Raw genomic sequence first — 15013 nt, 5'->3', positions numbered from 1 at the left:
ACACCAGGCTATTTTTTGATATTTTACGATACATTATTTTTAGCCCTATCTCTCAATGGTGAAGAATCGTTTAAAAAAAATTTATAGTAATTGAATCCGGATCGAGATCTTCACCAAAATTGAAACACTTCTTTCCTATCACACACCCAACCTGCCCACAAAATTTCATCCGGATTTGTCTCCGACTTTTTGAGGTATCATGCTATATATCGGTTTCGCCCCATCTCTCAATGGTGAAGAATCACTTTAAAATTCTCGTAGTCGGATCCGGATCCGGATCTTCACCAAAATCTAATCAGTTTGTCTTTATCACACACACCGAACCTGTCCACAATATTTCATCATTTTTGAGAAAGCCTAAACGTTCGGTGATGGAGGTAAATACAATAAGGTCCATCTCACCCAGTGTTTGCCATGATCTGGTTGTGAAGGCAGAGGCCACAGAACATGGAGTGACATTTTGTGTTGTGGGCCTTGATATATTTTTCAATTGAATTTTGATAATTTCCCACTTGAATTCCTCTTTCAAAGAATTCTGTTTAAAGGTGTGTGTGTGCGTGCGTGCGTGCGTGCATGCGTGTCGGTGTTTGATTGGTATCTACATATGTGAATTTCAGAATGTGTAATGGAGTTCTCCCAGGGTGGGCTCAAAGTATTGTAGAAGAAATTTCTAAGTCATCTTGTACATTTGAACATTTATTTTACAAACAACGGATTTAATTGCAAATCCATACAAACATACATAAGCGCATTGGAGGGACCGAAATACAAGACTCGTTCCAGATCTCTGAAATACATGGAGAATTTTAGTTCCTTTTATAGTGTTCAATGAGACGCAGCCCTTTATCATTTTAAATACAAGTGTCACAGTTTGTCAGGTTGATGCATTTCCAGATGGAAATAATTTCAAGCTTTTGTATAGCAATCAGCTTTATTTTAAAGGATATATATATATATGTATATATGTAGACTCTCCCAGCTCAGGAATGATGTCAACATGGGATGGATCACATACAATTTATGGTATGGGAAGGGAAAGGTTTAACTTCCCTTTTGCAGGCTAGGGAATATATAGCAAGTGCTTTTTTTTTAATACATCTGGACATTTTCTTGGACCAACATTCTCAGTTGTGTTGTAATAACTTTCCTCTATCCAGCTTGCTGGTCCTTGGATTTTAACATGTCATAAAATCCCATATATATTTAAATAAAAGGCAATTCTGAATCTGGCTTACTGGAAAAATCGGCCTGCTCATTACATTTTTAATAGTCAGGTCGATCCTTCCATGCAAAGGAAAGATGTGGTTATGTCAATTAAAATTAAAATAGATACATGTTCAAGCACATAAAATCATATCATATTTGAGTACATTTTCTATTTCAGGTTTAATACATTTATTTTAATATCAAGTTTTAATTATCAACATTTTATTATTGTTTTTATCACCCTCAAACCCATTATGCTAATTTTGGAGAAATTGCATCAACAGTATCCACCTATATTTCAGTGAAGGGTCACGATCCATGGAGCAAGCTGAAGTTTTGTATGTGCGGATTTCAGAAGGTGGAACGGAGTGTGTGTGTGCGTGTGTGTGTGTGTCGTTGATTGGTATCTACTTATGTGGGTTTCGGAATGTGGAATGGAATCTTCCCAGGGCAGGCTCAAAGTATCCACCTTTATTTCCGAATGGTGTCACGATTCATTTACCAAGCTGTGATGTTTTCTGTTCTCAATGTTTTGTGCCGAGGGCTCTCTTTTGGATCGTTACTGAGCCCAGGACAGCTTCCAACTGTAGTTAATTTGTAATAATATTACTAGGGATGGTTTTTAATATCTCTGTGAGGTTTTTCTTCATCATTCCCATGATGTTCTTCATCATCACTGGTACAACTTTGGCATTCTTCAGCTTCCATGATTTTTTTTTCACTTCATGCTTTTGAGGTCTTGGTGTTTGGTCATTTTCTTGATTTCTGCATCGTTAGTCCAAAATCACTGATATTAACACCACAATTAGCAATGCCTTCTCTCTCTTTTATTTTTTTTTGTCCTCAGGTATGATATCTGGTCACAATGCTTTGTTTTCGATGTTCACGCTCGATGGGATCATTAGGTCGTATTTGAGCGGTACTTAATAAAGTAATTGCTTTCTTGTTTTTTTGTGGTCAGCAGGCCAGCCACGCCATCGTTTTGGGTGTTCCAGGACAGTCAGGGTATCACTTTGGTGCAACATATTTTGGGGAAGGAGAAACTGAGAATGGAGAGGTGAGATCACATGTAAATGTAGAAGGTGTTGTTCTACTACTACCTCTACTAGGTTCTCCAACTCTTTTGTTATACAGAGGCACATTCCTTTCTCTTGGGTACTTTTCCAAGTATGTTCAGCTTCTTTTAGTAGCTTTGTGAGCCGTTTTGGAAAGCAATCCTTATCTCGCACACTCAAAAGACAGAACCATGCCCTAATCAACATTTCTGTTATGTGGTTAAATGCACATGTGCACTAAGCAATCTGGGGCAGATGACATCATTTTGAAAGTCCCATATTATGCAGGGGTTTCAAATCTCTTTTAAAATCCCATCTTGTTCCAGTTATATTTTATTTTATTTTGAGCTGGCTCTTCCTTCTTTGTAAATACTTTGAGATTTTGCTTCTTGAAGAAATTGATTGATTGATTTATCCAAAATGGTAAATGTCAGACATGATAAAGTGGAGTGTGTGGCAGATGGGAAAAATGATTTAACCTCTTCAATGGTGGGATATAAATAATGAGAAGGTATGAAGGTGAAGTTGAGAGATTTGTGCAGATGTGGATAAAAGACAATGTGACAGAGGAAAGAATGAAAGACCAATAGGAAAATACTTTCCAGGGAAAGGGAGACAAAATGATAAAGCTCTTTATCTGAAAAATGCAGGCTCTTCCCTGGTTTGTTGGGGATATTGATGGAGCTGGAAGTCTTTCAGCAAGGGCTGAGGGGCAATTTGGAAAGAATGGGAGAGCAAGACTTGTCCTGCAGGTCAGTCTTTATCTGTTTACATCATTTCATATGCAGGATTCACTTTTGTATTTATAGATTTTTGACATAAAACATACATTATAATTAACAATATTTAAAAAAAATTACTTAGGAAGCACTATACACTATCGAGTGAAAGAAACACTTCTGTAATCCTCCAAATTTAAAAAAGATATATTGTTACGGGACCGGGCGTCGGCTGCGAGCACGACCGCTAGATGGAGCTGCAGAGTCGGCTCGACCGATCGCCCGGAATTTAGATCGTACCTTTTCGGAAAAGTACGGGTCCCTTATTGGACCGAAGTTTGCCAATAAACAGACCACGTGGGGTAGGGTCGATTGCCAACTTCAATTTACCTAAATACCCACGTGGTCCAACCTACTGGGGAAATTCACCCTCGATGGCTCCCATACGGAACGAGCCGCTTAGCGTACCCGTTCCGTGTACGATCCGAGCGGTTTGATCGCTGAGATCCGTCGGTCCCAAATATTGTTACGAATTTGGAAACCTATCACACTCAACAGTCAGGTCCTGTAGTGCAGTTATTTCGGTAAGTATATGTTTTATAGATAGCTTCCCGTCCCTTGTCTAATGGGTAAATCAATGTAAATGCACTGTGATTTACTTTTATAGTTAGGAAAACTTCATCTTCAGCGACGAAAACAGAAACGACCGTTGGGGCAGTTCTGCAGCGATGTAAACAGAAGTGACCGTTAGAGCAGTGCTGCAGGCCTGGGATTCTAACAACGTAAACAGAAGTGACCGTTAGAGCAGTGCTGCAGCACCAGGATTCTCCGCGTGCTGAGGAGGGGGAGGGTTCGAGCGCGCCGGAGCGCATAAAAGGAGGGAAAGCAGCCACCTAGCCAGCCAGCCAGCCACCCACCCAGCCAGCCAGCAGCCAGCCAGCCAGCCAGCCGGCGAAGAGCAAGCGGAAAAGGAGAGAGGAAGCGAAAAGCAAGAAGTAGCATCCATCTTGAGAGTGTTCCTGTCGTCATTGTCGTCGTCATGGCCAGAGAGGTCGGGGCTGGTCGTGGCTGTTTTGAGCATCTTCTTCTTCCTCCACAGAGGCAAATGTTTTGTGCTCTGTCAGTATTTGAGCCACAAATGGGAAGGGCTGGGGTGGAGAAGCAGGAATTTAAGGACGTACTGGAGAGGATGATGGGAATGATTAAGCTGGAGATGATGCTGTGCATTGCAGGGGACTTTGAAGCGCATGTGGGAGTAGTGGAGCCCGGTGAAGAGGAATGTGTTGATAAATTTGGTTGGGGGACGAGGAATAGAGAGGGTCAAGAGCTGGCTGAGCTGGTGGCATGGAATGGGATGGCAATGGTTGGTTCATTCTTTCAAAAGCAGGAAAGTGACAATATTTCCTCTGGATATGGTGGTGTTGAGGAAGCAACAGTTGTGGAGGGTTAACGATTGTAAGGCAGTGGCAAGAGAGCATGTTACCATTGACGTGGATTTTTTTTAACCCACCTTGTTGTGATCGTTGTCCTCCTGAAGGATTCTAACTGGCCGATTGTGGAATCCTATTTTGACTTCAGACAGAGTTTAACGTTTTGTCCGATTTGATTATAAAATCCTACAAAAACCCTATCGGCACTGATAAAACTGATGTCCACACAAGTCCTTCCTTGTGAAACAGTTTATTTTCTAATTATCCACCATACACTTCTCACCCTCGTACAATGAACTTAAGAATCCCCATTGATTGCAATATTATTTGGTTCTATTTCATTTATTCTTACTTTAATTTACAGTTAGACCAACCCGATTCAATTCACTTCCACATTACATCAGAGTTTTATTCTAACTTGGTACTTGGTCATTTCCAAGGAGTACAAGCCACTGAGATTCTAATACTTTCTCAGGTACTTGCACTGAAACAATTTACATTTCAAAGCATTTTATACTTCCGTGAGAGAGAGGTTGGGGGATATTTCCCCAGACTGCAGACGTGTCCTTTAGACGAAAAGCCACTTCGTACATTTCTAAGCAAAGGTTCATTTATCAGCTCGGTCACTCTGCTCCAGAACAACACATTTCTTATCATTTAGGGCAAAAGTCTTTTGGCCAGAAATGACAGCCAATTCAACTTGTAGCATAACAGTTACATTTCTGAAACTCCATTTGTTACAATTTAAAATACATTAATATAAATTTTCCCCCCACACCATCCAGTACAAGCCTGTGGTGTTTGTGCGATGGATGGAGAAAAGGAGGGTGGTCGGAAGATTGTTAGGTGGGGGATGTGTCAGAGAAACTTCATCGTAGAGTACAAGAAGGAGAGGTTGAGGGTGATGTATGAGCAACTTGGTGAAGAAACGGAACGTTTGGAGGAGGAGGAGTGGAAGAAGTACAGAGAGGCATTTAGGGGAATTGCAGAAGTTTTGTGTGGAAGAACATTAGGAAAGGGTGCATCGTCGAGGGATAGAAACCAGGTATAGAGGAGTGGGAGGATTGTGTGAGGAGGGATATCGGTAAGGTAGGGGCCGTTGGAGAGTGGAGGGAGTTGGCTGAGGACAGAGGGAGGTGGAGGAGTTTGTCGGTCAATGTTGAGTAGAAATGTGATGCCATCGGACCACACCCCTGACAAAGGACAAAGGAAAGAGGAGGAGGAGAACAAGTCCTGATCTGTTTACTGTACTAGCTCTTTCTCGAGCCATGACTATGTAATAAAAATTTTTCCAAGATCTGTTGATTGATTAATTGCACCTCGCTTCCTTCACGCTTACTAGACACATGAGGAAACGTTTGAGACGTGGCAGAGTACCCTGGAGAAACGAGGGAGAGATCATACAATTTCACTTACTGTGGGCAACCCAAACGTAATCGAGGGCACTGGTAAGTTGTCCAAATTGGAGAAGATTATTTGATTAGCATTTGATAAAATTGTGTCAAAATCAATAGTGCAATCGCTATTTGTGGCTGACTGAAGGTTTGTTTAACTTGTATCATTTCAAACAGAAATTTACACATCTCTTCACTCTCCTGTCCATGCTTCCTCTACAGGTGTGGCTGTGCTACACTTCCTTCAAACAATTTCTCCTTGCCTCTCACTTGGAGGTGAGATGGTATATCACCGCCAGGGGAACAGTGAGGGAGCCTTTGTTACAGCTGCTGCACGTTACATTGGTACTCCTCTGCCATTTTTTCTTGTTATGTCAACCATCTCTCTTTTTTTTCTTTTCTTTTTTGTTTCCTTTTTTGATCATTGTTTGCGAAATTGAGGGGAAGGGCACAGTTTGCAATGGGTTCATATATTGACTAAAGAGGGAGTAAAAAATTTGGACAATGTTTTTCATATCAGTCAGCTTAAAGCACTCGTCTCTTTTCACAGGCTAATGTATTTTTGGCAGTTGAATTTGCTTACAGGCTGAAGCATATGGTCCGTTGATCTCTCAGGCAGGGCGGTGGTTTCTCTGTTCTCTAACATTGCTCACTCTGACCTCTCAGTCCTTTGACCTTCCCCAGCAACTGCAGGATGCATGTGTTCTTCTGGTTACGCTTCCAAAATCCAGGCTGAATGCATACCTCGTCTTTTATTCCTCACTTCTCCAATATATTCTTCGTTCATACACACCATCAGGCTGCGATAGCATAATTAACTGATGCGGCTGCAACAATTTATTTTTTTTTCCACATTGTCAGCACTTATTGAATGTATTATAGTCTATTTTAACTTATTGTTTGACAGAGAACAAGGTGATACAATTTGAGATCTTGATGAAGAGCTATGTGATGTAACTAAGTGTTGTGCTGTTTCCTGCATGAAGCCAGGACCACACAGTCTTTCATAATGTTGCAGTTGTTGTTCTTGTTGAACTGCACAAACTGGCCTGCAGTACGGTGACTGACAGTCAACCGATCCTGCAGAAGCGGGTCAAAGATCCCCCACAACTGAAATGCCATGCTGCTGCCCATGTAGAGCCAAGACCATGCAGCTTTAGACTGAGACGAATATGTAGAGACGTTGAGAGAGCGAGAGAGGGGCAGTGAGAGAGAGAGTGAGCGACCCCCTTCACGACCTTCCCCATGCTCCACAAATCTTGGGCCCTTGGACATGCCTCAACAGATTAGCCTTCAAGTTTGGCTGCTTTCCAGCCTCAACTGACATTCATACGAGGTCCGTCTAAAAAGTAACAGGACTGACTTCACTGAAATTTTATTCCAAAAAATATATTGAAATCACAGCTCGTCCCCTTCAAAATAGTTTCCCTCCAGTATCACACTTCCACACTTCGATGCACCCCCGGAAGGCTTCTTCTGGAATCTTCCGGAGCTCCGTCGTCACGGCCTTTTTGATGCCCTCCACATCAGGAAATCAGGTCCCCTTGATCACCCCCTTGAGCTTGGGGAAAAGGAAAAAATCATAAGGGGCCAAGTCTGGCAAATACGGGGGTTGCTTCAGAGTTGGCACGTTCCTCTCCGCCAGAAATTGTCGGATGCTTAAGGCACTGTGAGCAGGGGCGTTGTCATGGTGGAGCACCCAGGCGTTGTTTTCCCACAGATCCCTCCTCTTGTCCCGGACTGGTCTCATGAGGCACCGGAGGATCTCCTTGTTGCACGTATTGATTCATTGTTTGATCCTGTGGTAGAAACTCGAAGTGGACGATGCCCTTGATGTCAAAAAAATGCGATGAGCATCACCTTGACCTTCGACTTCGACATCCTTGCTTTCTTTGGTCTTGGTGATGCTGGACTTTTCCACTGTCGACTCTGCCGTTTGATCTCGGGATCGTATTCGAATATCCACAATTCATCGCCAGTAACGACTCTCCCGAGCAGGTCTGGATCGTCCTCCAGGCGCTCGATAATGTCTTGACAGACAGTGACTCTTTGCTGTTTCTGGTCTTCTGACAACAGCTTGGGGACCATCTTTGCGCACACCTTGCGCATTTCGAGATTTTCAGTGATGATGCTCCAGACAGTGTCCTTGTTGATGGAAAGTTCCTCAACAATCATCCGCACTGTGAGTCGACGATCTGTCCACAACATCTGCTTCACACACTCGATGTTGTCTGCCGTTCTGCTCGTTGAAGGTCTTTCAGATCATGTATCATCTTCAACCTCCTCCCGTCCCTCTATGAACCTCTTGAGCTATTCAAATGCACGTGTAGGTGACATTGTTTCTTCCCCATAGACTTGCTGCAGCATTGCGAATAATTCGGAAGGAGTTTTGCCAAGCTTGGCAAGAAACTTTAGATTGGCTCTCTGCTCATGACTCAGAGCGCGACGACTCAGACTAGACAACGTGTAATACACGAGCTGTAAAAAATCACTCAATGAGTGCAGTCGACCATCACCAATCATATATATATATATATATATATATATTGCTGGAATGTTGCGAAAGACTGACGCAACCCGTTCATTCAAGTTTTGTCAGTGGAGCACACAGCAGGCTCAGTCCTGTTACTTTTTAGACGGACCTCATATAGTTTACCCACATAATTATTTACCACTACACCACTGATCTCTTCTCTTTATAAGGGCTGAGGTCCAACAGTACCATGCTTCCGCCCTGCCTTGACTATGATATTCCTCCATGTCTCCCTGTCCTCAAACAACTCTCTCCACTCTTCAACCACCCCCACATTATATATTGATATCACTCACCATATGATCTTTCCATCTCAACCACGATCTACTTCTTTTACTCTGACATTGCTCCCTCAACCTATCTAGTCTTTGCCATTTTCTCTTCTTTTATTTGCACCAAGTGTCCAGCCGACATCAGCCGGCTTTTTATCAATCTCCCCGTCCAGCTCATCGGCACAACAATGTACTCCCTTGGTCCATCCTCCTTATATCCATCCTTTTCACTCCCGTAATCCTCATGACTCAGTTGTTCTTACAGACCTGCACCCTCTGTTGTCTCTGTCAGTGGCACCGTTTCATTACCATAAAGGTAGGCTGGCATCACACAAGAGGCAAAACTTTCCCCTTCAAGAATTGTTTTATATTTCTGCCTGTGAATTGTATTCTATCAAAACGAATTCAGAATCAGTGCGAAAAGTTGACGTTGTAGAAGTTGCGTACTCACCCCTCTTATTTCCCTTATGATTGAACATGTGGAGTAATCTCTCTACATCAGGATTCAGACTTTTTCCATCTCGATCCCACAACAAATAAAATACAGAATTGCACCAACCCACACTACAAATCTAACTACCTCTAACATAGACATCTTCATACAATTGTGACTCTTGCCATCTCCAACAAAAAATGTCAAAATATGTCGTGATGGCAATCCGTAAAATGATTGTGCTATCGTTCTTTCCTTGTCTTCCTTCCTTCCTTGTTTCGTTGTTTTTTGTTGATTCCATCCCAACATGTTTTTTTCATTTTTATGAAATGTTTTTTCTGACTTTTATTTCGTGATTTCATGCCTACATTAATTTTTAGTGAAGGACAGGGTAGCAGAGTATCTGAGTGGAGACAGAAAGGATGGCAATATTGAGCGGGACATTAAGGCAAGGAGCAGAGAAATTTTGGAGTGTCTGTCCATCTGTCTGTCTGTCCGTCCCCAAACTACACCATCAGTTTTGGGGCTGGCCCCACAAAACATTGCACAAAAACGAATTATGAGAAGGAAATGTTGGTTTTGGGGGGGATTCCATCCCTACATGTTGAATTCATTATTTTTTGAATTTTTTTTTTGCCTTATCTAGTGCCCTTGCCATTTAATAGAAGTAGCCTTTTTGTACAAATCCCTTGTTACCCCGCACTTGCGAAGCGAAAAGCAGGGTTAGGTATTCGATTGCGTACGTGTGGCTCACATGCATGCGTGTCTGTATTTTAAAAATTCATTTTCTTGGCAACTGTTGGTCCGATTGACACTAAATTTTACCAACAGAGAGCCTCCGCCTGTAGAAATTTTTTTTTTTACCCCTAATTATGACATCCAAAGTCACGTGATACAGACGACATCTTGGAAAAACGTGACACCTCCACATCTCCCAAAACACTCAATGCAGAAAATTGAAACGCGGCTCATTGTCAAGTACTCCCAATGAGGAATAAGATATGTTGCTGTTGATGTCATCGGTGCCTTCATTATGATGTCATAATTCGACAAGTACAACGCTTAATCTGATCAGTATAAAGAAGAAATTTCCTCTGCAACTGTTGGACACAATTTTCAGAATGTGAGCGGCTCCTCCTGCAGAGTTTTTTTTTTAATGATAATTATGACTTCATAGACCACGTGGTACAGGCGCCATCTTAGAAAAATAAAAAAGTTGCACCTCTATATGTCCGAAACCGCTCCATGGAAAAAAATTGAAACATGACTTATTGTCAAGTACTCCCCTTGGGAAATAAGTTGCACTACATGGCCAAAAGTATATGGACATCTGCTCGTCCAACATTTCATTCCACAATCATGGGCATTAATATGGAGTTGGTCCCCCTTTGCTGCTAGAACAGTCTCCACTTTTCTGTGAAGGCTTTCCACTAGATGTTGGAACATTGCTGCAGGGATTTCCTTCCATTCAACCACGAGAGTATTCGTGAGGTCGGGCACTGATGTTGGGTGATTTGGTCTGGCTCGCAGTCGGTGTTCCATTTCATCCCAAAGGTGTTCCATGAGGTTGAGGTCAGGGCTCTGTGCAGGCCAGTCAAGTTCGTCCACACCGATCTCGACAAACCATTTCTGTTTCGACCTCACTTTGTGTACGGGGGCATTGTCATGCTGAAACAAGAAAGGGCCTTCCCCGAACTGTTGCCACAAAGTTGGAAGCACAGAATCATCTTGAATGTCATGGTATGCTGCAGCATAAAGATTTCCCTTCATTGGAACTAAGGGGCCGAGACTAAACCATGAAAAACAGCCCCAAACCATAATTCCTCCTCCACCAAACTTTACAGTTGGCACTATGCATTAAAAGGGCGGAGGACCGCCTTGTGAGTCAACGGCCATCCACATCTAGTCCCCAACTGTGTCTGTGGACGTCCTCCTGCAGTTGGGTTACTTTTTATTAGGAGGTAGGTAGCAGGATTTGCACTCCGGCCACCGTAAAACCCTTCATTCCACAAAACATACTAAAAGCATGAAAAAAAAATATGAAAACCTGTGGGACTGTGGGAGTACCTCCTGTGCAGCTTCCTTTTCCAGGGCAGCTCACTAGATGAGGGGTTTGGGGCAAAGCTTTGCGGAACCCCAATCTTTGATGATAGTAGGGAAACCATGGGATAACCTTCCTGGGTCAGAGTGCGATAGTGTGTGTCAGGGTGGTGCTGAGGTGACGTTCACCAGACGGATTAGGTGGTTTCAGGTGGGTGCCTGGAATATCCTATCCTGAAGAGAGGATGATCACCTGTCTCTGTTATCATCTGAGCTCAAGCGTTTCTACATCGTAATTGCAGCTCTCTCTGAGGTTTGGAGACCGGATTGCGGCGACATCAAGGCGGGTGGTTGCACCGACTATTGGTCTGGTAGCTCTGATGGTTACCATACTCAAGGAGTTGCTGTAACTGTGTCCAATAAGCTGACTCCAATGATAATTGAGGTAACACCGGTCAACGAGCGTATTATGAGACTAAGGATACATCACTCATTGGGTGTCATTTCCCTGGTCTCTCCATATGCCCCGACTGAGACGAGTGATCTCACCGTGAAGGATGCATTCTGTGCCACGCGAGAGTCTGTGGTTGATCAGTGCCCCAGACGAGATACTCTTCTCGTCTTGGGGGATTTTAATGCATCGACTGGAACTGATAGGGATGGTTATGAGACATGGTCCCCATGGGTCTGGAGCTGTGAACTGGAATAGCATAAGTTCCTTGACTTTGCAAGAAGTCATGAACTTAGGGAGGTGAGTTTAGGTTTCGGCACCCACAGGCCCATCGCTGGACTTCGTATTCCAACGCTGGCGGTGTGGCAAAGGAGATTGACCATGTGCTCTTTGATGGTCGTTGGAGGATGATCCAGAACTGCAGGGTCTACCGGAGTGCTCAGTTCCTCAACAATGACCACAGGCTTGTTGTAGTAACTCTGAAGTTGCAGCCTAAATCCAGGAGAATGGTTCCCTCCCAGCCTAGGCTGGATGTTGGCAAGCTCAGTGAATGAGAGGGTAGCTGAGGAGTTTCTGAACAGGCTGAGTGGAGATTGGGGGGGTCTGTGTGCTTTGGGGGATCCTGAAAAGTTTTGGAGTGCCTTCAAAACCACCGTCCTTGATGTTGCTGGTGGGTGTCTTGAAACTCATCGTAGGGCGAAGAAGATTTATGTCTCTCAAGGGACACTGAATACCATTGACCAGAGTCGCAGGGCCTGGCTGAATGGCAGAGCTGAGCTGTGCAGGGAGCTGAGGCATAAAACTGTACGTGCACTAAGGGTGGACAAGGAGGCCGATGTGCAAGGAATCTGTGAGGGGGTAGAGCATCACCTGTGGTCAAGTGATTCTCATCCTGCTTACAGGGGAATTCGTGCATTGCATTCCTCCAAGCCCATCCCTTGGTGCACTGCAGTTGGAGAAGAGGGTGGTGGGCTCGACAGAGGAGTCCGAAGTGAAGGCCCGCTGGGCCTGTTACTTTGAGCGGCTGTATCAGGCTGATCCACCAGCTGTCGAGTTGGATGTCAGTAGTGTTACCATCCTGATTGCTGACCCTCCAATCAACTGTGGTCCACCTTCTTTTATGGAAACACAGGCTGAGGTGAACCGGTTGAAATGGGGTAAAGCTCCTAGGATCTGTGGCATCCATGCTGAACTTCTCAAAGCTGGTGGAAATGCTGTATTCGTGTTGTGTGCAGTTCTATGCTCTGCCGGGAACATAGTCATCATCACAACTGACTGGAAGAGGGGCCTTGTTGTCCCTCTCTTGAAAGGGAAGTGTGATCATCAAGACTGCAACAACAACCGAGGGGGCTCTCAGTGTCGGGCAAGGTCTTTGCTCGGATAATTCTTGATAGGGTTCGCCACCATAAGCTTGAGCACCAGCATCCAGAGCAGTCAGGTTTTACACCAAAGAGGTCAATGATTGACTGTATCCTTGCTCTTCGGTCCTCACCGAACACAGACGAGAGTTTCGGCAGGGACTGCCTATGTTGCAGCCGATGTTGATCTCTGTAAAGCGTTTGATTCAGTGAATTGGGATGCCCTCTTGAGGATTCTTGGTCTTCGTGGGGTGCCACCAAAACTGATCAATCTGATGTCTGAATTATACTGTGACTGAGAGTACTGAGATGTGGTGATACCATCCCTGACTTATTTCCAGTTGTTGCTGGTGTTCGCCAGGGGTGTGTACTGTCCCCCACACTTTTCAGCACTTTTATGGACTGGATTCTGGGGAAGATGTCAGAGAGATCAAGCTACGGTGCATCGTTTGGGAATGTAAAGATCTCTGACCTTGATTTCGCAGATGATGCAGTCATCTTTGTGGAGACTCTAGATATCCTTTTGGGGGCCCTTGAGGTGTTGAATGAGGAGTCGGGGCTGCTGAGATTATGGGTTTCCTGGGTCAAAACGTAAGCCTGATGTTGGCTTTCTGGTTAGGGTGGTGGGTTTGGGATTCTAGGATCTTGAGTTCAAATCCCCCTCGACTGTTGAATTGATACTAGATGGGGTTAACTCTGCCTGTCATCCTTCCGAGGTTGGCAAAATGAGTGCCAGCCTGCTGGTATCCAGTGTCGGAGTGTTGACCTGTCCAGGATTGTGCCCAATAGCCAGGGAGACTGCTTTGGCAGCACCAACGCTCTGCACAGTCTGGTCCCAATGGAATGGAATGGGCCAAAACTAAGGTCCAGGCTTTCAATGACATATTGGATGCTGCTATCCTGTCTGTACCTGTTTGTGGCGTGGTTATTGAGGTCACAGAGAGATTCACTTACCTTGGCAGTGATATTCATGTCTCTGCTGGATGTGAGCCAGAGGTCAATAGATGTCTGGGTCAGGCCTGGGGAGTCATCTATTCACTGGATCATGGGGTGTGGCACTGCCGGACCTGTGCGGGAGGACGAAAGTCCGAGTCTTCAAGTCTTTGGTGCTTCCAGTCTTGCTCTATGGATGTGAGACTTGGACCCTCACCAGGGATCTGAGACGGAGACTCAATTCCTTTGGTACCAGGTCTCTTCGGAGAATCCTTGGCTATCGCTGGTCGAACTTTGTGTCCAACGAGCGGTTGCTGAGAGGGACTCAAATGAGATTTGTTACCTGCATAGTCCGTGAACGTCAGCTGTGGCTGTATGGACATGTGGCTCGTTTTCCTGACACTAATCATGCTCACTAGATTCTCTCAGCGAGGGAGCCTCGTGAGTGGAGTAGACCGATGGGCCGACCACGTGCATTGTGGTTGCAGCAGGTTGATCGGCATCTCAAGGAGGTGGGGTTGGGCCAGGCATCTGCCTGGGGAATGGCCGGACAGAGGACCCTGGAGTACCGGTGGAAAGTGGATGTAGCGACGTGCTGCTCTGGCGCATGCTTACATTCCTGACCTGACCTGACTATGCATTTGGGCAGGTCATGTTCTTCTGGCATCCACCAAACCAGATTAGTCTGTTGGACTGCCAGATGGTGAAGCGTGATTCATCACTCCAGAGAACGCATTTCCACTGCTCTAGAGTCCAATAGCGGTGAGCTTTACACCACTCCAGCAGATGCTTGGCATTGCGCATGATGATCTTCGGCTTGTGTGCAGCTTCTCGGCCATGAAAGCCCATTTCATGAAGCTGTCCACGAACAGTTTTTGTGCTGACGTTGCTTGCAGAGTCAGTTTGGAACTCAGTCGTGAGTGTTGCAACTGACAGATGATTTTTCTGTGCCATGCGCTTCAGCACTAGGCGGTCTCATTCTGTGAACTTGTGTTGCCTACCACTTTGTGGCTAAGCTGTTGCTCCTCGATGTTTCCACGTCACAATGACAGCACTTACAGTTGATTGGAGCAGCTCTAGCAGGGCAGAAATTTGATGAACTGACTTGTTGGAAAGGTGGCATCCTCTGTCGGTGCCATGTTGAAAGTCACTGAGCTCTTCAGTACGGCCCATTCTACTGTCATTGTTT

At 44.6% G+C, this 15013-nt stretch overlaps 1 protein-coding gene across 5 annotated transcripts in view; it reads left to right on the top strand.

Moving 5' to 3' along the window:
• The window catches only part of LOC147031284 (mitochondrial import receptor subunit TOM40 homolog), a 49489-nt gene that overhangs the window by 16798 nt on the left and 17678 nt on the right, over positions 1-15013 (top strand). For 3 of the 5 annotated variants that reach the window (XM_085861125.1, XM_085861108.1, XM_085861134.1), the window contains exons 3-6: positions 2168-2263; positions 2912-3013; positions 5753-5858; positions 6027-6149. In XM_085861125.1, the coding sequence (XP_085717251.1) occupies positions 2168-2263; positions 2912-3013; positions 5753-5858; positions 6027-6149 (427 nt within the window). The remainder of the gene's footprint in view (positions 1-2167; positions 2264-2911; positions 3014-5752; positions 5859-6026; positions 6150-15013) is intronic. The other 2 variants (XM_085861114.1, XM_085861143.1) reach the window with 1 other exon arrangement.

The sequence above is a fragment of the Eptatretus burgeri genome, chromosome 2 (assembly GCF_056783735.1).
Source record: "Eptatretus burgeri isolate ZD-2024b chromosome 2, Ebu_testis_v1, whole genome shotgun sequence".
NCBI classification, from domain to species: domain Eukaryota; kingdom Metazoa; phylum Chordata; class Myxini; order Myxiniformes; family Myxinidae; genus Eptatretus; species Eptatretus burgeri.
The sequence above is the reverse complement of the archived record's forward strand: the minus strand, read 5'-3'. Positions and strand labels throughout refer to the sequence as shown.